The 26,055-nt window shown below is 47.8% G+C and overlaps 1 protein-coding gene across 3 annotated transcripts in view; it reads right to left on the bottom strand.

Moving 5' to 3' along the window:
• Positions 1-1,416: 1,416 nt before the first annotated feature.
• Positions 1,417-26,055, bottom strand: part of TMCC3 (transmembrane and coiled-coil domain family 3) — a 71,162-nt gene continuing 46,523 nt past the window's right edge. For all 3 annotated transcript variants that reach the window (XM_044229262.1, XM_044229264.1, XM_044229263.1), the window contains exons 2-4: positions 13,653-14,557; positions 10,870-11,005; positions 1,417-5,931 (exon numbers count right to left, since the gene is read on the bottom strand). In XM_044229262.1, coding sequence (XP_044085197.1) covers positions 5,629-5,931; positions 10,870-11,005; positions 13,653-14,557 — 1,344 coding nt within the window. In that variant the 3' untranslated portion in view covers positions 1,417-5,628. The remainder of the gene's footprint in view (positions 5,932-10,869; positions 11,006-13,652; positions 14,558-26,055) is intronic.

Here is a 26,055-nt window from a genome sequence, read left to right as displayed (position 1 = left end):
GGGTTTTTCCATCATGTAAGCATTCTGTTTTGTTTGTAGAGGGTGGGTACTGGATGACCAGGAGAAAACAGCTCCAGACCTGGAGCCAACTGGAAGCAGAGAGCTAACGAGGCAGGATCCGAAGCAAAGGCAACGAGAATCCTGACTCCCTTTCACTAACTATGGTCTCGGGGAAAGCTCACATGCCTGAGCTTCAGATTCATCCAGGTAATGGGGATGATGGTCCTCACATCATAGGACTGGTCCAAATGAGCGGACCACACCAACGAGAAACCCCACTAGGCAGACTGCTTCAGCCGGAGGAGTCTGCTTGCCCCTCCCCCACTCGCTGTGCACAAAGCTGTCCGAGCTGCGCCCTCTTCCTTACTCCAACACACGAAGGATCGTGCCCTGTCCTCAGCATCCTTCCATGCTCCCGGTTTCCACGACACTGGGTCACATGAAGGCCCTGTGAAGAAACCAGCCTTCTTTCCACGCGGGGATTAAGGAATGGGCCATACATCCCCCACCAACAACTTTCTATGAAACAGACTTGGAAGTTAGTTTAAAAATTGATTACAGGGTGGTGGGGCTATTGTGGAGGGGGGAGGGATGAGCAGGTGGCACACAGAAGAATTTAAGGACAGTGAAACTGGTGTGTGTGATACTAACGGCCTGGCGGACACATGCCGTTATACGTTTGTCCGATCCCATGGAATGTACAAGAGCGAACCCTTGTACAGACCGTGAACTCTGGGTGACTGTGACGCATCAGTGCAGGCTACAGGCCATCATTTTAACAAACGTACCCTCGGCGGGGTAGGGGGGCACTGATAGCAGGGGGTTATGCAGGTGTATGGACAGGGATAATGGGGAATCTCTGTACCTTCTATATCTTTTTTTTTTTTTTCAAGATTATTTATTTGTCAGAGAGAGAGAGAGCACAAGCAGAGGGACATGCAGGCAGAGGCGGAAGCAGGGTCCCCACTGAGCAGGAAGCCCAATGTGGGACTTAATCCCAGGACCCTGGGATTATGACCCGAGCTGAAGGCAGATGCCTAACTGACTGAGCCACCCAGGTGTCCCACCTTCTACATCTTCTTTAAAAAAAAAAAAAAAAAAAAAGTATTTACTTATTTCAGAGGAGGGGTAAGGGACAGAGGGAGAGAGAGAATCTCGAGCAGACTCCTCACTGAGCACTGAGCCCAATGCAGGACTCGATCTCACAACCCTGAGATCATGACCTGAGCAGAAAATCAAGGGTGGAATACTTAACCAACTGAGCCACCCAGGTGCCCTGGAAATCTCTGTACCTTCTGAACAAGTTTGCTGTGAACCTAAAACTCTTGTAAAAAATAAAATCCATTAAAAGGTTTATTACACACGTGCCCACATGCACACACTTGCTACTGAGATGCACCATGACAAATACAGAAATTTAAGAAATCGAACTCTTTATTGAACATCAAAGCTAACATCAAATGTTTATTTAAAAAAATAATGGCACCTGCTTTGAAGGGGGTGATGATCTACACGGGATTTACAACTGTAGGCTGACGTGAGACTACACAGTATCTCACAAAATGGAAATTCTGCAAAAGACCTCACAACAAACATTTCTAGTTTCCATTTTCGGAACTGCTAACTACTGCCTAAACATATCTTAAACACAGAGCACATTTTGTTGAAACATTTCTCTTAGGACAAAGACAGGAGACACGTTTTAAATAAATTAAAATGATAACACATAAACTATTCCTAAAACAATCAAGGTACATTACTTTCCAGCTTCTTATAAACAAAGGATTGCACTGACTTTAGAAAATTATAGGTTAGATCTGCTTTGTATCTTTTGGGTTACCAAACTCGTGTTAACTGTACCTTTTAGCTTCTTAACTACTTTTTATGTAAATAGACCAATATCATTCCTTTCAGTGATTAATCTTTTTAGACCAACTTCTTCCTTAACACATGGGCTAAACTTTTTGAAACACCTCTCTCCAGATAAAGTTCTGAATTTTAAATAACGCATCTCACTCTTCCCTGGCTCACTCCTCAAAATTATAGAAATATGGTAAACAGGTTGTTGAATCACACGTTTTCATATTATTAAGCACCTTGAAATGCTTTTCCAAACCAATGCAACTATACTTAGATTCAACACAAAGATGTTCCTCTTTGATGCAAAACAATTTGGAATTTAAAATCCAACCCCAAAGGACACAAATAATTAAGTGCCCAAGGGAATCCAATTCCCGTCACTGTTATCGATCCTATAATTAAACCTGATATGCTGGAGAAATGGCAGGGCAATCAACATACCTAACAGGGCAATATTTCCATGAAAACAAGAGTGACAAAGCAGAGGGGCTGAGGTCCCATGGATGCTAATTGATTGATGGGGTAACTGCATTATGGGGGAAGGGGTGGGGAGTTTCAGAGAATCTCTCAATAGCTCACCATGATCACAGAAGCAAAACCACTAATGGTACATGCCAGAAACTTAGGATTGATCCCACTCTCTGCACAAAACCAGCAATGGAGTACTTTTATTTACTGCTTCATTGCAGTTTGAATTGGGGGGGGTAGGATGTTTTGTTCTGGCTCCATCATACTCAAAACCTAAGCTGGAGTAACCAATTTAAAGCCCACAGAAGAGTATTTTTGGGTTACTGTTTTGTCCCCAGCAAACTATCATTATCTTGGTGATCATGAAAACAGTATGTCACCAAAAAATCCTGTGCTAGAATGCAACGTCCAGTTCGCTAAGGGAGCAGGTGTCTGCCCACCTCACGACTGAGTCTGTCCTCAGGTATGTACAAGAGGTTTCCTACCAACGAAGGGTGGGGGGAAAAATTAGTTGACTTAAATGTAAATGACCAATTCCAGGATATGTCCTAGCTGGATCACAATTTTTAATTGAATAATTTATAAAATTTTATTTACTCCCTTTACGCAGGCAAGAAAACACACAACGGGAGGGTTTATTTCCTTAAGAAGAGAACGGTAAACTGCAGCAAGTAAAGAAAGGTCTCCTTGGAGTGTATCAGCTTATTAAAAAGCTTCATGAACTTTCAACAAGACTCAAAAATAAATATGCCACGTAGGTTGAGCATATCCAGGTGAAAATAAGATTATCTGACATCTAATGAGAATCACTGGAAATACAAATTCTGTGCAAAGAAGTCATGATCAGATGGGATGATTTAGACCCTAGAACATTTCAGAACAGAGCCAGTTTCTAGCAGCTTCTGTTCCCAGCTCCAGACAGGAGGGGGTGGAGTGTGCCGCTTTTATTTTCTTCCCTGCTTCTCCCAGTGGGGAGGAGACACGCTGCCTCCTCCCCACTGGGCTGGAAGCATCAGGGAAGCGTCTGGAAAGGTCTGGGAAGCGTCAAAGCCTGCGATGAGCAGAGTATGGCGGCCTGCGGGTTAGCCGCCTCCCTCACTCGCTCTAAACAAACAGCGGCAGCAACGTCCGCTGCAAGCCCTGGCATGTCCAGAGGGCCTCAGAAAGATTCACAGACATGAAGGGTGCCCACCAGGGTCCAGCTTGATCCAAGGGAAGGGGCAGCCAGTCCTCGGCCAAATGAAGCCTGATGCTTACAGGCAATGGGGAATGCTGGCCATTAAAATGTAGAAGCAAAAGGAAGCACACTATTTTCTCTCCCTCTCTTCCCTGGATCTGGAACTCTTTTGTCCCCTGGATTTGATGGCTCACAGTGTATTTACAGCCAACTTGGCAGAACAAGGGAGGGTCTGACAGTGGAAGGGGACACAGCCATGTGATGGGGGTGGGGCTGGGAGCTCCTTCGTCCCTGAGTCCACAATCCGAACAGCCAAAGATGTCATCGAGTGGTGCCTACTGTTTGAAAAAGCTCGAGTCCAGAATGAGATAGTGGGGAGAGTTGCATAAATTTGTGAATTTACTAAAACCACTGAACTGTAAAGTTAAAAAAAGATGAAGAAGAAAGCTTGAGTTGTCTGAGTCTCACACACACTGGACTTGGACCAAATGCTCGACTATTCCATTCTCTCAAACCACGGCACACTGTCACATTTTTTTCAGGAGTTTCCCTAAGAGCAGCTGTTCGCAAAATATTGCACTTAATTTAAATCCAGGCGATTCGATGTTTTCTGGAAGAAAATGTACACTAACATACATCTCCACGCCTTCAGATAACAGAGCGGATGGTGGGAGGAGGGACTGAACAGCAGTTTCCATTAAAACCTTCTATCTTCGTCTTCGTTAGGTGCAGAGAGAAAAAGATTTAAAGGGAAGTATCAGCTGAGAGAACAAGATTTAAAGGGGAGTCTCATCTAAGAGAAAAAGATGTAAAGGAGAGTGTTATCTGGGCCGAAAGTCGTAAGCAGCATCACCCACACAGGCAGAAGATGTTAACTTCTGACGGCTTTCACCTCAGGCGCAGAAGCGTGGCCACTCCTTTCCCGTGGCACCTCAGTGAGCCCCTACATCACCATGGACAACCTCGGTGCAGACATGGGATCTAATTCATCAGACAGCGGCTGGTCTCAGCGGGCGTCCTCAGAAGACCTTCTCGGGCTTCATCCGACTGCCAGCCCCAGGACCACACGCCCCGTTTCCCTCCTGCTTCCAGTGCCCCTACCTCAGTGCACTTTCACCTCACACGGTTCAATTCTGTCGTCCTTCTTAAAGGGGGAGAAAAAAAATCCCCAACACGAGCATCACTGGTGTTCACCTGCGTGGTAAGCTTTACAACCCTCCCCAGGCCGATGAGTAAAGTGAACCACACCCCCACGGGGGGTGATCACAATCAAGACTCAGCGCAGCGCAAACCTCCGGAGCCTACACTCACGCTCGAGCCGCAGTCTGGTGTGGGCTCTGGAAGCATTTCTACGTGCTTAAAGGCCAGGCACTCGAGAGCCTTCTACTTAAGATAGAACTGGGCGTGCGGCTTCCTGGGTGTAAGGAGGCGAAAGCCCCACTCTTGGATCTTCCTGTCTTACCATTTAAAGTGCAAGAAAACACCTAAGTTAGACTTCCACGGACAGACAAACGTGCTGTAAGATTTCCACGTTGTGGCGAGCCCCGCACAATGGACCACTGAGGACAAGGGGAACACCTGGGACCCAGTGTCATCCGGGAACCAGCGCAATGGATTACACAGGATCTACTGTACCTCCGTAGGCCACAAGCGTTCCCCGTGGCCAACGCCCACACTTTGTCCCCTGCCCGAGTCCTGCCACAGCCTTGCTGCTTACGGGACTTGGGGAGAACACCACCACCAGTGACTATGAAGCTCAATTTTGACAGAAACTTAAGGGAGACAGAGACTTAACACCCCATTTCTTGTGGGTCATTAATCACACCAAACGCTCAAGGACCAGAGGTTTACCCCGTTGGGCTAGTCAGGTGGGCAGGAAATCTGGTCTGATTAAGGCAGTGAGCGACGTGGGGCGAGCTTGGCAACAGGTCCACATTCACCAAGCACAGGGGCTGAGCCGGCAGCGGCTGCGGCGTGAGGAGGCCTGGAGATATTTACAACGCGCGGCCCAGGCCTGGCGGGCTCTAGTTAGCACAATGGTTCGCTTTCAGATTTGGTGGTAATGCACAGAGTTTTCCTTAACACAGAAACGTGAGTGAACGTGAAGACGGGCACCGGTGGCTTCATCTGGGTATTATGATCCTTTCTATGGCACACACGATATGGTCCCAGTTTTTACAAAATATTGCGAGAAGAGTCACGGCGAAGAAGGTGCCGAGGATGTGGAAGCGGCTCTTCATCATGGGCGAGACAAATTTGGCAATGGTCGACACGCACACGAGGATGACGGTCATGAAGGCCAGGATCACGTTGATGCACTTTCCCAGGAGGACCTTGGCGTTCACGGTGTCTGTCTGCAGAGCCTGCTGCTCCTGCTGGTGCAGCTCCAGCTTGGAGATGCGCGTCTGGCAGGACTCGAGGGCCTCCTGCGGGCAAGAGGGAGAGCAGGGTCAGACGCTGGTGGGCTCAGGGGCTGCGGGGGAGCGCATGCACGAACAGGCACCAAGGCCCCAGCTCAGGAAGCTCAAGGCCAAGGCAGAAGCCAACAGCCAAGCTGACAGTGAGGACGACGACGGTGACGAGGACGGTGGCAAAGAAGTAAAACGAGAACCCCCAGGCTCATTTACGCTGTTGTTCTTGGCAGAAAGAGCATGTGTACACAACCATAAAATACCACACATGGGGGCTTTACAGCTGAGTATTTTGAGTCTATTTGTATCTGAGATAAAGTGCGTAAAATACTAGCATCTGTTGGTCTCCTCGGGGTCAGAGGAGAGGAGTGGCGGGGTCCCGGTTTGGGACAGTGGGCGACCTCTGGCCACAGAGCGGGTGGTAGCTCAGATCGCCAGGCCTTATTTCCACGGCTCGGACCGTGGGTGCATCCGTTTGCAAACTCCAGAGGATGAAGGGAGAAGGGACGGGGACAGGAATGATGGGGGGGCATCTCTGCTTTCACCTGCTCTTTGAATGCTATTACTCAGGACACCGTCCAAGGCTACACGTTCTCCCTAGATCTCGTTCTTTCCAACACTTCAATTACGAAGTCACAGCTGAGTCCACGTACCTCTCTGGTTCTTAAGATCGACTCACGTATCTATGTACCTCCCTGATAGCTCCATCTGAGACTGCGAACGAGAGAGAGTGAGCACAAGCAGGGGGGAGGAGCAGAAGGAAAGGGAGAAGCAGACTCCCCGCTGACCACGGAGCCCAATGTGGGGCTCGTTCCCAGGACCCCAGAATCGTGACCTGAGCCGAAGGCAGACCCTTCACCAACTGAGCCACCCAGGCACCCCTCTCCATCTGAGCTTCTTAAAATCACCTCAGATACAGCCTTTGACAATGTGGCTTCACGTCCCACACCGTCTCCTGTACCTGTTCTCCTTCTGGTGTTCCCTTCCTCAGAAAACAGCACCTGACCTACCCAGTTCCTCCAGCCAGACCCGCCTCTCCTCTAAGGTGTCCCCCAGCCCCACTAACACAATAGCCGGCATCTATCTGCAGGGGTCCGTTTCTCTCACCTCGCTCTCCATCCCGCTCCCTCCGGCCTCACAGAACACCAGCCCCCTGCCGAGCTCACCATGCTCTGGCCATACAGGCTTTCTCAAGTTCAGAAAAGAACCATGTTAGGGCCCTCTGGACTGTGCCTGAAATGACTGCCTGCCTGCTCCCTCCCCTCTTCACCTGGACCTCTCTTCCCCTGCCAGCTCCCCTCTCCTCCACTGTCCTGTCTGGCCCCAGCAGAGGCTGAAGTCTCCCCAAGCCCTCCCACCCCCGACTGGCAGTCCACAGCTCGGGAGGACGGGGACCAGACCTTGCTGCTGCACCCCGCATGGGGTGGCCGTCCCCTGGGGGTGGACTGCACGCCAGGAGGGGCGCTGGGAGGCCCGAGAGAGAAGAACCTGGCAGCGGCACTGGGAGCCCCGCTGAGCGCTCTGGCCTGCCATCCGACTCACTTCCTGAGAACTCTTTGCTGAGTTACAACACAGCCGTCTTCTCAGGTTTTAAACAACCGTAACAGCCATGGCACGGATTCGCTTTTCTTCTGTGGGACGTGCTCTCTGCGCTGGAGATCAGGGTTCTCTGGCACTATCGTGACTTCCATTACACGAGTCAGCACTGAGAAGGTGTTCACATTCGAAGCAGCGCTGGCCTCCAGGACAGGCACCTGCCCCAGAAACAACTGCCCCAGCCCAATGTGTCCTCCATTTGAGACACGCCACGGAAAAGGGGACAGCTAAGACAGAAGGTCAGCGTCCTTGGCAAACTGATTTATCTTTAGCTGGGTCCGTGAATTATATATATAAATGGACTGATCGGAGAATTGAATGGCCTTGGAAACGTTATCCATTTTTTATAAAAAAAAAAAATGCAAGAAAATTTAGTGAATGGGGAGGAATTTGAGTTACAGCTCCCACTCAGAGCTATTTGACCCCGTGATCTTTAGTACTTTCTTGGATCCAGTATTTAACTTATGGGGACAAGGACGGAGGACAAACTAGATTATCCTTAGGCCTTTTTTAATTGGGAAGTCAAGGGTGATAAAAAGCAAAACTCAATTTCTTGAAATTTGGTGTCCCTGGGGCAACAGTCACCCTGGCCGCAGCAGCTGGCCTGCCGCAGAGTCCTGCCTGTGAGAACGAAAGAGCCGAGAACGAACGACAGCTGAGCGGGCCCCGAGGAACACGGCTTCTCACCAGTATGGTAATTATTTTCCGGCTGCCTACTACGCATCAGGCAAAGATTTAAGGACTTTCTGTGTATTATCCTATGTAATCCTCCTGACAATCTTTTGAGGGGAAGCTCATTGCTATTTCCACTTTACAGATGAGGAAACTGAGGCAGAGGGAGTCAGCTTGTCCAGGATCACACGGTGTAGAGTGAGGATTCTCCCTCTCAACAAAGACGACTGTCCAGTCGCTCACACAGATGTCCTCCTTGTACTTCTGAGTTAGAGACGAAAGCCAAAAAATGTTCAAATGAACTCTTCTAAATTGTGACGCTCCCCCTGTGATGTCCCTTTGTTTTACCCATGCATCCCTAAAGGGGGTTCCCTTAAAAAAGGAAGAACAACATTAACCCAAACTATCCCCTAAATTAGAAAACCACATGTTTAGATATAATCCAGTGGCATCCCAGGCATGTTCTAAAAACAGAATGTTCTAATAAAACAAACTGCACTGTTCACCTTGCAACACTTAACGTATTCTTAAATGGGTCAAATTCTTCAAACCAGTCAGTCGTGCGGACAATGTCCTAACCCAGAGCAGGGGCAAAATCCCCCAAGTGTCTCCTCCACCACGGTCCCCAGAGGCCAATGTCTCCTATCAGCTTTGTTGGGCGCTCCAGCTCCCAGAACTGTCCAAGTCGATGCCTGGGATTGGCACAGACTCACAGCCCACGACACGGAGTAGAACAGAACGTGGGCGGCTGAGACTCCAGCTCACACGCTGCGAGGAAAAAAAAAAAATCTCCCTTCATGTTTCAGTTTTCTCCCTCCTAGAGTGGGGCTGGAAAAAATAACCATGGCCTACAAAGAAAAGTTGTAAAAATGCAGCTGAGCACTACTTGGAGAGTATACTTTTTTGCCTTTTCAATGGGAATGTAAATGGTGGCGGTCACTATGGGAAGCAGTATGGAAGTTCCTTTCAAAATTAAAAATAGAACCGCTATACGACTCAGCAATTCTACTTTTGAGTATATATACCCCAAGGAAATGGAATCAGTTTCTACAAGAGATCTCCCCACCCCGACGTTCGCCGAAAGCATTACTGACAATAGCCAAGACAGGGAAACAACCCCAGAGTCCGTCGACAGATGAATAAAGAAAATGGGAGACCCACACACACAACACACAACCGAGTATCACGGGGCCAGGAGAGAGAAGGCAATCCTGTCAGGTGGCAACATGGATGGGCCCTGAGGGCAGGATGGTGAGGCAGACTGAGGAAGACAAGCAGGCTCTGTGAGCTCGCTTCTATGTGGCAACTGACAAAACCAAACCCACAGAACAGACCGGTGGTGGCCACAGCTGGGGGGGGGGGGGCTGGGGGGGAAGGGCAAGGGAAATGGGTGAGAATGGCAAAAGGGACAAACTCCTCCTTATAAGGTAAGTCAGTCCTGAGGGCGTAATGTGCAGCATGGGGACAAGTTAACCATTCTGTCTTACGTATCTGATAGCGGCCAGGAGAGCAGGTCTTAAAAGTTCTCATCACAAGAAAAAAATGAGTTCACTCTGTGAGTGATGGACGTTGACCGGACTAACTGTGGTGATCCCTGTCACTACATATATTATATATACATCAGATCATTATGTTGTACACTTCAACGTGAAGTGATACATTAATTATATCTCAGTAAAACTGGGAGAAAAGAAAGAGGCCCCTCTGGAAGTAGAAAAACAAAAAAGGCGTTCCAGAAGCCGAGGGCTGTTTCACTGCCGTGACACCATCGCATTAATACTGGAACACGCCTCTGTGCGTACTGACGCAGTAAGCCCTTCCGTCCAACCATCCGGATCCCACCATCCCGGCGAGTCCCACCCGCATGGACGTTCTTGCACATTCCTTACTCGCCGACTGTTTGCAAGACCTTGGTCCAAGTCACTTAACCTTTCTGCCTTAGTCTCCACATCTGAAGAATGGGGCTAAATGGTTGGAATTGCTTTAAAGGGCTGTTGTAAGGCGTGAAGGAGGAGGAAAAAGGCACAGAGTGTGTTTTGCTAGCGTGTGGCACATGGGGTGCTCAAGTCCTTGAAATTCTTGTAGCTGTCAAAGCTATTATTCTGCAGAGGAGTGAACAGATTCAAGGCTTGCTCAGGGTTACACAACAGGAAATGCCAGACCTGAGACTGAAATGCAACGTTTGGTCATGGAATGACCGGCCGCCCCACCAGTTCCTAGCCTGTTGGCCGCTGTGGGTTGGAATCCCGTGGCTTTCACCGTCTGTGCCATGTCACCTGGCCCCTGCTCCTGTTTCCCTGAGCTGTCTGGTGATTTACCTAATCTTGACTAGCCCCCTCCCCTGCTCAATAAGCTTCTCGAAGGCAAGGTCGGCCTCCTGTTTAGAAAGTTGAAGTACTTTTGGTGGTGGGGTTGGGGGAGGAGAAGAGGTTATAGGCGGTGGGCTTGGGTAGATAATAAATATTTATTAACCCAAAAAGGTACACAGAGAATAGCCTGCTTACTCCGTGACACGTGTAACATGAGCTAACGGGGCTAGTAAGGTGGATGATGTTTGTGGAGAAAACATTTTGCTCTACACGCCAGAAATGCTTTAGGGCTGAGGGGTAAGGCACTCATGGTTTGTTAACAGACTTCGATGCTGGGACGAGCCAGCAGGAGTGTGTCATGACGAGAGGAACGTACCTGGATGTCCCGTGAGCGCTCATAGGCCTGGTAGGCCACCTTCTCCTCGATGCTGGCCAGCTCCTGCTTCAGGTTGGCGGTCTCGTGCTGATGCAGGTCAGTCAGGTCGTGGAGCTGATCTTCCAGGCGCTCGTACCTTTGCAAAGAGAGGAGCTGATTCTGAGTGTGACACCTCACAGGTCTCCTTGTTCTCATTCCCTTGAAGACTATGTTTCTGACTGATAGAACATATCTAGGGGCGCCTGGTGGTTCAGTTCTTAAGCATCCGCTTTTGGCTCAGATCATGATCTCAGGGTCCTGGGATCGAGCCCCACTTTGGGCTCCCTGCTCAGTGAGCCTGCCTCTCCCTCTGCCTGTCGCTCCCCGTGCTATGTTCTCTCTCTGTCAAATAAGTAACTAAAATAAAAAAGAATACTTCTAGCTGTGGGGAACATGCTTTTGGAGGACCTGAATTTTAGCTCTAGAAAGGACTGGTCTCTGCCATCTTAACTTCTCTGGCCTCAACTCCTAAGGTGACACGTACACCGAATGCCGCATTTCCACCCACACTGGACAAGCACCTTCACGGGCTGTGGATGGTGACAGAACAGACCTGACGTGTTCACTAGGGCTGCTCAAGAGACCGGGCTGTCTGGCACCCCAGGGTTCCCCCGTCTCCTGCCTGCACAGAGCCTTCTGGTTCCCAGGCACGGCTCGCACACGCCAGAGAGCCCACAAGGAAAGAACCTACTTCTATGCTAGAGCCAACTCCACCATTTCCCAATGCATCCACTAATTATGAAAACATGTTTCCGCTCTGGGCCCTTAAGTGCCAGTAAAAACTTGAAGCTAATTGCAAATTTTAAATGGCTCATCGGGTGGCCTTTCCAAAAGTCCAAATCCTGACAGAAGAACAAAGATTCCCATTCCCACCTCCCATTTTCCTCACGGAAGAGGGACTGGTCTTATCGAAGTCTGTGTTAGCTGCTTATAGAGGTCACCTGACAGAATCATTAAAGGGGAGAGAGACCAGGAGGGAGGGAGGGAAATTGAGAGGTTCTATGTCCCTTATACCTCAGGAAAAAAAGTAAGCCCAAAGAAAAATTAAATGCAGCTTTAATGATTATTCTCAGATAGGACTTCACAGGTATCCAGTGTTGGCGAAGAAGCCTTTTAAAGATCTCTTACCGCAAGCAATACAGTCATGGGTTAACTCCTGAACTTCACAAACATGACAAGATGGCAAAGGAGAACAAGAACGGTCCTAAATTTGTGTAAATGGAGATGCGTGATTTGGGATAAAATTTGGATCCAAAGAGTTCTGCATCCCAAACTATTCAGTTGGAATTAAATATTCTCTGGAAAACCTGTGACTCAAAAATAGTTATGCGACAAAGAAACCAAAGCCAAAGATGCATGCTACCAAGTTTTAAAAAACTGTTTCATAAAGTGTAAGAGCTGAAAAAAGCCACATTTCTAAATTAATAGATTTAAAACCATGTAGGAGATACAAAATGTGTAAGTAAAATTTAAAGTTTAATCTGGTAATATGTAATGGGCACTGAATTTTTTTTAATCTACATTTTTACAAGTTAAATCTTCACTTTGGCCAAAACAACAACAACAAAAACACCGGAACTTCTGTCTGGCTCGGTCAGCAGAATGTGTGACTGTCAGTCTCAGAGTTGTGGGTTCAAGCCTCACACTGGTGAACAGATAACTTAAAAAAGAAATCAAGTCTTTTTTAAAGATTTTTTTTTTTAATTTATTTGAGAGAGAGAGACAGTGAGAGAGAGCATGAGCGAGGAGAAGGTCAGAGAGCGAAGCAGACTTCCCATGGAGCTGGGAGCCCGATGCGGGACTCGATCCCGGGACTCCAGGATCACGCCCTGAGCCGAAGGCAGTCGTCCAACCAACTGAGCCACCCAGGCGTCCCAAAGAAATCAAGTCTTAAAAAAAAAATCCTTGGGGAATCTTTTCACTGGGGAAATGGTGGAAAATCACTTTTATTAATATTTTTATTAATAAGTTATGAGCACATAAAAGCCAGCCTATAAAATACTTTTTAAAATTAGCTAAGGTAATTCACAAGATTTGAATTTATATTCTACTCTTAAGATTTCTTTTGAAAACTCTTCTTTAAAGGAGAAAAGTTTAACCAAAGTAAAATACAGTATATAAAGAAATACTCATTACATAAAGACTTTAAGATTAAGGTAGCAAAGAAAATCGGCCTTGATGAGCAATGCAGCGTTTTCTTTTCCTTGACGGTTTTTACAGAGGAAAAGAAAACAGATCCGTGAACTGGTGCAACGAAACCTCTTCACAGAAGTCTCCTGAATCAGAGCAGGGTGTGCACGCATCCCAGACCACACAGCGATATTTGAAAAGACTCACACAGGGTGCCTGGGTGGCTCAGTGGGTTAAGCCGCTGCCTTCGGCTCAGGTCATGATCTCAGGGTCCTGGGATCGAGTCCCGCATCGGGCTCTCTGCTCAGCAGGGAGTCTGCTTCCCTCTCTCTCTCTGTCTGCCTCTCTGCCTACTGTGATCTCTGTCTGTCAAATAAATAAATAAAAAATCTTGAAAAGACTCACACAACTTGCTCTAAAGTGTCAAACAGTCACAAGTTTATTAAGTTTGGCACCAGGAAGCTGGGGGGAAAGCTACTGATTTTCCACGTTTTTGGATCCATATCCACACTCGTGGAAAATACAGTTCTCGGGACATCCCTGTCACGGAGGCCATCCCGCAAGTCAGGGTAAGTCAGGCTCCCGAAAGAAGGCGGGAGAAGCAGCGGACGTACCTGTACCTCTCCTCTTGCAGGGTCTGAGAAATAAAGCCATACTCTCTCTTGAACTGCACTTTGAGCGCTTCGATGTCCTCGGCCAGCTGAGCCTGCGTGTCCTTGATCTCCCTCAGTTCCTCCAGGATCACGGTCAGCTTGCCCTGGCTGTCCAGCGCACCGGCGCCGCCGGCCCCGAAGGACTGGTGCCCGTTGCTGTCGGCGGAGCCCGACGTGCCGCTCGAACACTCGTCGTCGCTGCCGTACTTGGGTTTGTTCACGATGGTGGCGCTGCCCCCGTAGGCCCGGGGACTGCCCTCGGGCCGAAACTCCTCCAAGGAGTTCTTCAAGTGTGCGATGTTGTCGGCGCTGCCAAACTTATTCCGGATCAGGTTGGCGAACTCTCTAGACTTGTTGAAGACGAACACGGGCGGAGTGAGGGACACGCCTGGCACGCCCGACTTCGCGCCCTCCGTGCCGTGGGGGGCCGTTCGAGACTTGGCGGCGGCATCTCTCAGAGCATGGAGGTTGTCTTTGGAAATGTCCTTGGAGCTTCTGGGGCCTCCGTTCTGCTCGAGCTCCCTGAGCTTTCTGTGATACTGCTCTAACTTCTTCTGCAGCTGGGCGATGGAGTGAGCGGATTTCTGATTCTTCTTCTCAAAGACCTGTTTGATGCGGCCGGCCTGCTGCTTGTCCGCGCTGCTGACCAGTTTCAGATACTCGGCAACGTTGCCGTCGCGGGACGTCTGTTCGATTTTTATCTGCTCGGTCACCTTCAGAATTTTTTGTTTCAGGCTGTCTGCACTGAGCTTGACCTTGTGGAAGTCCAGGATGCCATCTGGTACGTCAAAGTTGAGGTTGGTGTCTGACCCCCCTCGGCGAATGCTCAGGGGCAAGCTTAAGGTATTCATGTCATGACGTTCTACCTGCAAGAGAGACAGGGAAGAAGCACTTTAAGGTTTGGCATCAAAGGCAGAGTTCTTGTGATAGAATCGGTGTACATGCAACAGACATACTTCATGTCCCAGGTTTTCAAACTCCCAAGTATTCGGGGGTGCCGGGGGACCTCCATCGGTTGAATGTCAGGCTCTTGGTTTCGGCTCGGTCATGATCTCGGGGTCGTGAGAGCAAGCCCCGTGTCAGGCTTTGCGCTCAGCGGGGAGCCTCTCGGAGACTCTCCTGCTCGCCCCTTGTGCACGGGCTCTTTCTCTCTCTCAAATAAATAAATCTTTAAACTACAGGTATTCCTGAGATAAAAACTCCCTACTCTCCTCTCCAGTGGAACAGAGGACAGACGAACACCGTCCTGCATCCACATATACTAACGATGAGAGGCCGGTCCCGCAGGGTGTCCGATGTTTCGTCTCATTAGATGACAACTGCCAGTTGCCAGGGTAGAAAATGCCTAATGGCGCGAGGTTACCAAGCAGTGCTAGTTTCCCAAAATGCCCGGGTAACTGGGGTGTCTACCACGCCCCGCTCCATGTGAACCGCAGCGGGGAGGGGGGCGATGCATCCAATTCAGAACCCGCTCACATAACGGAAGACTGAGAAAACCGTTCCAGCAGGTACCTTCATCAACACAAGGAATTATTTTCTTAATGGAATCATTAAACAGATGTGATAAGATTAACTTTACTGAGTACTACAACTGTATTTAGAGGTGGAAATGAACAACCCCAAATCAAGACTGATGTGATTAAAAAACAAGAGCGAGTGGGGATACCAAGGGAAATGGCTTTCTCACTCCGGGGCCATCTGGGAAGAAGTACAAAGGATCACTGAGCATCGTGGCGAGGAGGGGAACTAGTTTGTGTCCAGAAAGGAAAGGCAAAGGTAGTCTGGGTGCCAGGTAAAGACGATGTTAAACCCATGTACGGAGGAACTGAGACGGCAAGAGGCAGGATCTGAACCCAAGTCACGCTAACTGGGTGTTACCCAAGGACTAAAGGTGTTTAGTACCAAGGTGTTCCCAAAGGACTAAAGACAAGCCTTTATAGGGTGTGAATGCAATTTCTGAACAAAGACTAGTAACATCTCAGCCGATGCAGCTTACCTGTCAGGTTAACTACCCTTTGATTAAAATGATGCCTTGACACAGAGGAGCCTTGACTCCATTGGCTCAATGGAGACCAAATGGGAGACAATATTCAGCACAAGTCATCTTGTGTTTTAGGGGACAGTAGGCAGAAATAGCAAAATATTAATAAGATATTAACACAGTTCCTCCCCTGCCCATGAAGTGACCCAGACTTGAATGAAGTGACCCAGACTTGAATGCGTTCATTTCCAACAATGAAGTATTAACACTTTGTCCCACGAAAAATCCTCCCCAGTGCTTTTTCCTAGAGAAAGGAGCCCGATGGCACAGTGGGACACAGTCCCAGGTTGGTGAGTCAGTCCTCCTACACAACTCACAAAAGTTTGTTAACATTATTTCTTGGCCCCTCTCTTCCAACACACAATTTTGCTATGAATGTTTTTATCTGGCAGAAGAGTATCACATAGGAAAGGCTGGAAGGAAATAAATGCCAAATCACTTGTAAAACTAGGAAAACGGATGAAAAAAAATTGTGACGTCAGCTGGTCAAGATGAAAAGACGGGGGTAGGGAATAAAGAAGGTGTACGACCATCATCTTCAAGTCCCAGAGAGATGGCAATGGGGAACTCAAGGGAACCAGGTACCCGTGGCTCGCTAGTGAACCCAGACAGGAATGGGTTCAAATTACAGTAACACAGAATGCACTGAATCTAGAAAATGATTATTTGGGGCAGACAGGGCAATCCGTGGTAACCATACAGTCATGAGGCTACAAATCTGATTTCACTGGAGATATTCACTGATCTGACTATGCTCATCTAACTTCTCAGAAACTTTCTTTGGCTCCCCAAAGCCTCCCAAATTAAATAATACAATCCGGCCACAATAAGGCCTGGTTTACCTTTCAGGCCTCACCTTACAGCGAATGGATGCCATTCATCTTGAGTGAGCCATCCAACCCGAAGTTCCCAGAATGTATGTGAATTATCTATGGATTTTCTCATATAAAGGATACCTACCACCCACCCACTCCTGCTTACCAAAATCTCACATATTCTCAAAGATCCACTTAAAATCCTACTTCTGCCATGAGCTGTTCCCAGTCCATCAGAAAGTGGCCCATTCTTTCTGCGATCATCCGTGATGCTTTTGTGGAACCACCTGACGTGTCCTTGTGTCCCTGACCCGTGGATTTGATCCCCTACAGAGTACAGGCTCCTTCAGGGGAGAGATGTGTCATACTTACACCTGGTCTCTACTCTTAGCTCTGCCCCTGTTCACCGCAGGCTGCCAATAACGTCTGCTGAACGCAAATGACATCCTTCTTTACTCTAGGAGAGTCACACTGAAATCACTTAAGATATATTTTAACAGAATCAGGAACATGACCTTGGACGTTCTGCCCATATGGATCTGATCCTTTCAGGCAGAGCGGTTTTCCCAACAGCTGGGTAGTAAGTTCTAAATCACTTCAAACGGGTTCAACTAAATGGAGATTTTTCTGAGGATCTGTATGCAACAAGGTAACACAAATACAAACAAAGACCTTTAAACTTTAACTGAGGTATAATTTACACACAGAAAAGAACACATTTAAGAACACAGAACCAGGATCGAGTAAAACAAAACAAGTGAAAACAAAGGGGCACCTGCGTGGCTCCATCAGTCGAGCCTCTGACTCTTGGTTTCAGCTCAGGTTATGATCTCAGGGTTGTGAGATCAAGCCCTGAGTCAGGCCCTCAGCTGGGCATGGAGCCTGCTTAAGATTTTCTCTCTCCCTCTCCCTAATTCTCCCTCCCTCCCTCTCTAAAAAACAAACGAACAAAAAAACCCAAGAAAGCAAACCCAAGCTCCCCATGCCCCCTTCGATCATTAAATCCAGAAGCCCCATCGCCGGGGGTAAGCACGCGCTTCACCTCTGACAGTGCGCCTTAGTTTTGACTAATTATCACTCACTCTTCTTGTCTTTTTTTGTTGTACTTTGTTTTTGCCTAAGACCTGTTTTTACCCTCTGGAGCTCAAAGATCAGATAGAGTTAGTTTAAGAAAAACCACCCAAACCTGCTTGGTACTGAGAAGTCCACAACGTTGGAAGACCCAGAAGTTTCTCTCCTTTACCTTCCCAAAGGCAGCGGTAGGTCCCCGCCTCTTCCTCCTTCAAACCTCCTCCCCAGAGCCGCGGGCCTTCCAGCACTGGTGCGACCCAAGGCAACAGCCTCGTCTCTTGGAGTCAGCTGGGCCAGGACAGCCTCGAACACTCAGGAATGTTCGCACACAGAGAGCTGCCTGACTTTTGGCTCACTTTAAACTTGTAACAATGCTTGGCATGTCCTCAAGAGTCCAGGCTGGGGAAAGCAACAGCATTCAAAACTCCAATCAATCCATCCTACTGCTTGTCAGCAAATCTCAGTTTAAAATGTTGGACGAGGGTAGAAGGTTGAAACTACAGCTGGGCCGCACCTTTTTACAGCCTTTTATAGCCCTCGCTCTGCAGGGTAATTAAGAGCCAGCTGTACACATCACTACTAGAGAGATGTCCACTCGTTCCCTAAACTCAAAGTGAAATTTCATCTCAGGGGAGAAAGCTGTGGGCGTCCTCTGTCCTCCATTTAGTCGGGGGCCAGCCCTGAGGGCCCTCACGGGGCACAGCTGTTTCGGGGCGGGGCATAGCTGTTTCGGGGCGGGACCCAGGGAGGACAAAGGTTCAGAGTGGACCCGGAGCCGATCTGCACATGAACTGCGCACATCAGGGGACGCACGGTCCAGTTTGGGCACTGACATTAGTTGGTTTTGTGTTCTTAGCTAAATCAAGTCATTCGTAGTCTTCGACCTCCTCATCTATAAAGAGATCAAGCTAGATCCCTCAGAGCTAACATGGCAAAATTCCATGAAATTTAATCCAAGCTATCTTTTCTGTGAGACATTATGAGGAAATAGTCAAGACCCTGAGCTCTGGAGATAAGAGTACTTTTGGTTTCAGTCTTGATGTCACTCTTACGAGCTGTGTGACTTTGGAAAAATGACCTCACCTCTCTGTGTCTTAGTTTCCTCTTCTGTCAAACAGAGATAATCCCTCTTCCAAGAGTTGTGAGGAACAAATGGCATAATGCACAGAAAGTACTTAAAGAGTTCCTGGCACAGAGAGTGGTTTCAAAAAAGGTTTGCTATTGTTGTCATTCTGATTTCATTTAAAAATGTACCTGTATGTAAAAATGGAAAGGAAAACAAGCTGCAAACAATGGTTATCTCTGCACATTGGGGTTAAGAAGAGTCATTCTTTTTATAATGTTTCCATATTTTCCAACTTAGGAAAAAAAATGAACACGAATTATCATTTCAGCAGAATAGATGCTATTTTTAAAAAATGACTGCTAGCCCCTTTCAGTACTCTTGTAATTACTTGGTTATTCTTAAGTTTATGTGAAAGGCAGACCACCAGCATCCCAGTGAAAAGCCATCCCTAATAATGTTTTCCTTCCGGCAGCAGAAACATTTCTCCTGTCACCTCAGTGTTCTGGAACAAAGGCTACAGAAAAGCCTAAGCCCTGGACGAACATCAAAAACGGACAGTGAGTCATCTCTGCAACAATCCAAGCTTCCAGCACCATGTAAGTGAGCTCACCTTGCCCACCGGAAGCCAGGCCTAGCTCAGTCCATTACAGCGCTGCTCCAACACCCTGGGCGGGCTTCCAGAGAGGCTCTCTCCAGCGCGGTTCACAATTAACCCCTAAAAGCTCCAGAGGAAAATGAACAAGAGGGAAGGACCGGCCAGGCAGAGGTACACCATCCAAAACCCCACCCAAGAGAACAGGGAAAGGGAAAGAGAAGAACCAGCATGGGGGCGCCTAGAGGGCACGAGCTGAGGCTCTGGGGGTCACAGAGGGGCCTGAACATGCACAGGCCCAGAGAGGTCACAACTAGGGAGGGAGAACAGCCGAGGATACAAGGAACCTCTGGCGTTAAGGAAAGCGGCTGGAGCTTGGTCATACGAGGAAAGCTCCAGGTCCTTCAAACCGGCTGTCAGTTCCCAGGTTAACAAGTATGTCCCAGCACACATGAGGGTGCTTTCGAGGCCCTGAGAGGAACAAGTATCCTGAGGCACCCACAAGTCCCTGTGGCTGGGTGTCTGGGCCCACACGGCTGACGTTCTGGACTCTCACTGATTTCGACCAGAATCTAACTTCAAGTCCTGAGGTAGGGCTGTTCCTGTGCCAATGCCAATCAGAATGTTCTAGGCTTTGCTGTAGGAATAATGATGAAATCTCGGTGGCTTTAAAAAAAAAAAAAAGGTTGCTTTCTTGCTCATACTAATGACGGCTGACAATGAGCCGAGGGCCCCGGGCTGTGTGGGGGGGCCTCTCGACCTTCCACAATGTTGCTAGTGGCCAGGGCCGGGCCAGGGACTTGGTGAATCATTTGCTGGGGTCTAGACTCCCAGCAGCAAAGACACCTTCGGATTCCCCTGCTCATTGCACTGGGCTTAGTGGATCTCAAGGGCCATACACGGCAGAGAAGTAATTTACAAATGAGAAGACTAGGCCCAGGGAAGTTCCCGAGTGCACACACTAGTAAACGGTCGAGTAAGGACTGAAACCCAGGCTGACTGTCTCCAATGACGGAGTACTTGGGAGAGGAGTCACGCATTGTGCTACATAGTTTTTTTAGAATTCATACATTCTTCATGCTAATCCTATCTGATAAGAAAAGCAAGGTTTATAAAGAATATATATATATATGTGGGGCACTTGGGTGGCCCAGTGGGTCTGCCCTCGGTTCAGGTCACGATCCTGGAATGCAGGGATCGAGCCCCACACTGGGCTCCCTGCTCAGCAGAGAGCCTGGTTCTCCCTCTCCCTCTGCCTACCTGTGCTCGTTCTGTCAAATACATAAATTAAATCTTCCAGAATAATAAGAAATATATGTTTATATATGTTTCTTGAGGTCCTCCATAGATAATAACTTAGCTGAGGCTTAACTCCGATGTATGAAACATGAAAGACGTTCTAAGATAAGCTCGGCCCCCAACTGTGTGAGAACCCATTCGGCAGGGTCCCTTCCACAGGTCTGCAGGTGACCCAGACTTGTGGGAACACTCTGCCTCTGGTTGAGATCGCTCAGCCAGCACTCTCCTCCTGCAGGCTAAACTCGAAATCACTGCTTTTCTCACAATCACGTGCAAGCACGGACAGTCACTAAGATAAGAAAGAGAATGAGAGAAACAAGGCAAGAACCAGAGAAGGGAGCGGAGAGACCTGTGGAAGAGAAGCAAGCCCCATGTGAGGTCCTAGCGACTGAGGGGTTTAGTTCTGGGGGCACGTGGGGAAAGGCACTCAACAGATGAGCCAGGAATTTGCCTGGAGAAAAGCCTGTCCCTAGGCCGCGTGATTCGGCAGAGAGAACAAGGTGCCGGCCAGCACGGCGATACCTTTTTTACGCTCTAACAAAAACGTGTGAGCTTTGCCTCTCACTTTGCTGCTAGGAATCCAGACGGCACTGCTAAGCCATCTTCCCTCCTGCGGCTCTGTGGTAACTGGACGTGGGCTCACAAAGTATCGTGCCACTCAAGAAACATGGAACCCAGGGGAAGCCCAAGCAGCCCCCTGAACCCTAGCACTCAACACCTCGTTTCCGTGCTAAATGAGCTAACCAGCCCTGGAGAAGTAAGTCTGAAGGCCTGCCGAGCACCCTAATCCTGACCCAGGAAACACATTCACGTGGATTCCGACACGGAATAGTCAATGCCTAGAGCTCAGCAGAATGTCACTTTGTCTCCCACTACCTGCGACACACGAAAACCCTTAACACCCTCCATACAGTGCCCCAAAGGATATTTTGCCGATCAAGTGTCTTCATAAAATATTTGTTCTAATTAGTTTAGACAAAGAACACTCCCTTTTGTAGTTCAGGTCTCACAAGAGTACACTGTGAACTTAAAAGGAGCGTGCGTCAGTATGACCTTCCCAGGAAAAGGACTGAACTTCTCTAAAGTTCACGGCGTCCAGGACAGGAACTAAGTCACTGGTTTTATCATGGAGCTTTAATTTTTCCCCTGTCTCCTCTTCTCTTGGCATCAATGACAAAAGAAACTTGACAGCATCACAAATTCTAGCTCTGGCCTGCAGGTGAAGTTCTTCTCATTGCTCCAGGATGAAGGAAGGTTAGGAGCAGGGGCGGGAGCACAGGACCCTTCGCTGGCCCAACCCTTTATCCAGACACTGCGAATTAACCGACGGAAGGCGAATAGACCAAGTGTTTAAGGCTCTCAAAAACAAATTTTTCAAGCATCTTCAAGCACTCACAAACATTTGATACTGTAATTAGAAATAATTAGCTTCTCATTAAGCCTCTACCAGGCAGCAGTGGTAACCTATTTTGAGTTACATGCACTCGAAAATGTAGATATCTTCAAAATAGCTTCTAACTCACACTTTTGATTAATACAAACTCATCCCCTACGAAATGAGTCGGACCTGGTAAAGATTTACTGGATGTCATTTAATCTACAGAAGAATTAAATGAAAGTTGGGGGGAAGGCTGGATGGAGAAGGCTAGGGTAATGAAAATCGGGCAAGTTACGCCAAATCCCGACAGCAGGTAAAGGACAGCCACGGTTCCCTACGGTTGGGACTGTACAGGCGTGGCAAGCGACACCAAAAGGGGGCTACTTCCAGGAGAAAGGAGTTCTCTGGGCATCATCTGTACCTCAAAGACAGGCAAGTTTGGGAAAAGGAAGTGAGACCCTACCTCCTGCCTCTCCCCTCTACAGTAGAGTCTCTACCGCCTTCTGGAAGGAAGGGCTCACAGTTCCTTCTGGTGGGGAGATGTGGGATTCTGCATTCTAAAGAAAGGGAAGCAGGAAACCCCAATTTTAGGACTAAATGCAGAATAAACATTACTGTGGCTTTTAGTTCCTACACTTAGAAGAAACTGAGGGGTGTGAGAACCCCTGGGCACTGAATTGCCCACTCCTGGGAGGCAGGCTGGAACCCTTCCCCCCACGGGAGTTACTCTACACCAGTTTCTGGCAGCGCGTATCCCTAAAACGTACCCCGGGAAGAGGACCAAGCGCTTGCCTTAAGAGCTGGAGGAGAGGTGGAAATTTCACATGACACACCAGGAGAACCACGCCGGGAACCAAGGCAGGAGAGGCAGCTCTGAAGGAGGAGTGAAAGATGGGTGTGCAAGCCCTTAGCCAGTGAACAAGATGAATGGCCTTTACTCATTGCCTCTCTCATCCCCAAAAGGAAGAGGGTGGGGGTTCTTGGGAAGAATGTGCGCTTAATCTACGTTTCCAAATGATAACCCTGAGCTAGGACTGTCTTGCAGTCTTTCGGCATCTGCTATCCAAACGAGGCCACGGAGGACTTCTCAGCACTCTCTCAGACACATATGACAATGACTAACTTCACACGAGGGGGGTTGACCTGCAACAGAAGTCAGACTCTCAGCCCTGAGAGAATCCTTGCAAATCTCACTTGGCTTAATGCCCATTTAAAAAAAACCAGCAGCTTGACGATGAACCCCAGAGACGTTCATTTCAATCCACATTATGTTAAGGTACCTTCCCCAGGAAAAGTAATTGTCCCTACAAGGGAAGGTAATTTGTCTACTACCGTACAGCTTCTTATACAAATACATAAAGTGAAGATAACAGTCAACACGAGACGGATGTCCATCAGACAACAATCATCATGTTTCCCTGTGTGCCTTGGGTGCTAGGAAGCTCAGAACCAAATGAGTAACTGTTAGACCTGGTGATTAGCCTTAGGAGAAAGAGGTAGGCAGCCTTTACTCTATAGATACTACAGTACATCATCCTGCCTGGCTGTGAAGGCTACACTCTCACTCCCATACGTAAGAGGGGGAATGTGGTCAGACATACCCGGGTCAAAAACTGGCAGAGCTACTTCTGTCCTGCACTGCCAGGGCACCTAGAGAAAGCCACACTGAAGGTCACAGCTTGGCTCATATCCTTCAAAAAGTTGCTTAATAAGACTGAGTCAGGAAACAGAACTTGATACTCCGGCCCCAAAGTACATTCCCAAAGCAAACCTAAGCCTCATTGTTAAGTTATTCTCTGAGGGTCAGGGTTGAATTTTGGGGATATTATAAAAAAAACAACAACAAAACAAAACACCAACTGCATATGTACTGATAATCTGCAGTATCAGTTTTGTTATAAATAGATCAGAACACAACTAGCCATCAGCTTCGAAATAATATACTTAATTATGAAATAGAAAAAAATGACCTTTCTTAGTTTCTTTCCCTTCTGCAATACGGAACTTATTTCCTTTATACGATTTTAATTTTTCTAATGTAAGCCAGGGGTATTATCACTGAATAGCAATTAGAAATAAAAATCTCCCTTTCGTTCTACAAAATTATAAATACCATTATAGTCAAGGAAAAAAATTTCAATGCCCATGAGAAACACATTCATTTTTTGTGCAGAAGTTGTATTAGGCTTCAAATGAGGCCAAGCAGTATTAAAACTGACTGCCTTGGGCCAAATAAAACTATGTTTTTAAAAGATAAACCAGATCATGTCTTGGGTTCCTTCTGAAAACATTAAAAAATTCCCTAGACTAGGGGTGCCTGGCTGGCTCAGTCAGTCGAGCATGTGACTCTCGATCTCAGGGTCATAAGTTCAAGCCCCATGATGGATGGGGATGAAGCCTATTTAAAAAAAAAAAAAATTAATTAAAAAATTCCCTAAAGAGTGAAACCCTTAGCAAAGAATTTAGAACTCTCTATCACTTCTCGGCCTTTTGGCTAAGACCAAGTGTGGAATTCTCTGATCGGGGCCCTGTCTTAGCCATATTCCGGAAGATATGTCCACGGTGCTAATTGAGCTCATCTACGCAAGAGGTACCAGCGTTGAGGCTGGAGCTTTACATTTACTCATTTAACTCCCGCGGGGCCACAAAGTAGGTGTCCGTTAGGTATGCTTTACAGATTGAATGGGGAGGCATCAAATAAGTTGTGGTTATAGCTACTCAGGAACCAGGACTTGTACCAGACTCTCAGCTTTTGGCCTGTATCTTATTCCATTACTCCAATGAGCCCCTGAATGCTCCGTATACTTGCCTGTTTCAGCGTGTTAAATGTCTGCTAGTTCCTCACCTAGTGTGGCCTCGCATGCCTCCACCCTAATTCACCTTTCAAGGACCAGTTCAGACATGGCCTCTTCCACAAAGCTACCCCCGCTCTCATGCTCAGCGAGAACCGATTGCTTCCTTTTCGCTCTCCACAAAATTTGCCTTTACCCCTTTAACGGTGCTTACTTGGCTACGTACCCAAGCATCTGTAGAACACTCTGCACCCCAATGTACCACAGCCTCAAAGGGACGCGATGTCTAAGAAGCCACCTGTGTCCTGTCCCACGTTCCTTCCTCAATAGGACCTCAGTCTCTTGCTCAATCAGTGCAGACAAACAGCCAGCTGGGGCAGCCAGGTGTCCCAGGTGTTTACAGTCTCTCGGCTATTAGCGATGAGATCAAGGAGAACCTGGTTATCCAGGATTATCTTCCAGAAAGACTGGACGGCAGGCGGTTAATGGCTCATGATTCATGCCAAAGGTCAAATATTCAAAAACTGATGATGTGTCGCATGGCGTGCTCCTCCAAAGGGAATACAAGTGACCGATTAACAAAAGACAAATATTAAGATCCACAATGTACAGAACATGCAGGTGTACTAGTCCCTTCCTAAGTGACAGTTTCCCTGTGGTCACTGTCCTAAGTGTTGCTGAGACCACGTGCCTGCTTCCTTTAACACAACAGTCCATTATTTGTGATGGCCTAAGGATGTGTGCAGGCTTGCTCTGCATTACACGACAAACTGGAAAAAATAACAGATCTATAGCACCAGCAACAGAACAAGTGTAGTTCCCTGTTCTCTAGGAAATCATAATAGAAGGTGAACCCCCCCCCCAAAAAAGGAGTCCTTTTATCCTCCAAAGTCTGAGAAGGCAATGATTTCTTTTAAAGGACAAACGCAGGCCTCAAAAAGAATGGTTCGAGAGAGGGCAGGATCTTGGCAAAATAGTACAAATTAATTTTAAAAAGAGAAGCTACCAGTTAAAGACTTAAGCATCGTATAATTTTCTACGTGCTTCACATATATTATTTAGTTTTCCTTTTCAAGAATACAAAATTAATGACTCCTACTTTACAGATGGAAAAAGCAAGTGGCTTGTCTGCGGTCATAAAGCCAGCAAGCGGCGGAGCGAGGAGTCCAGCGGGCTCCAAGGTCTGAGCGGACGGACATCCCACCTTCTGCTGGGAGCCCACTGTGATACGCTAGACCCTTTCCTAGTTTCCCACGCCCTGACAACCCCTAACATTTACTTTACTTAAATCACTGTGTGTCCATTAAATA

This window comes from Neovison vison, chromosome 12, assembly GCF_020171115.1.
Source record: "Neovison vison isolate M4711 chromosome 12, ASM_NN_V1, whole genome shotgun sequence".
NCBI classification, from domain to species: domain Eukaryota; kingdom Metazoa; phylum Chordata; class Mammalia; order Carnivora; family Mustelidae; genus Neogale; species Neogale vison.
Note: the sequence above shows the minus strand (reverse complement) of the source record. Positions and strands in the feature narration are given on the sequence as shown.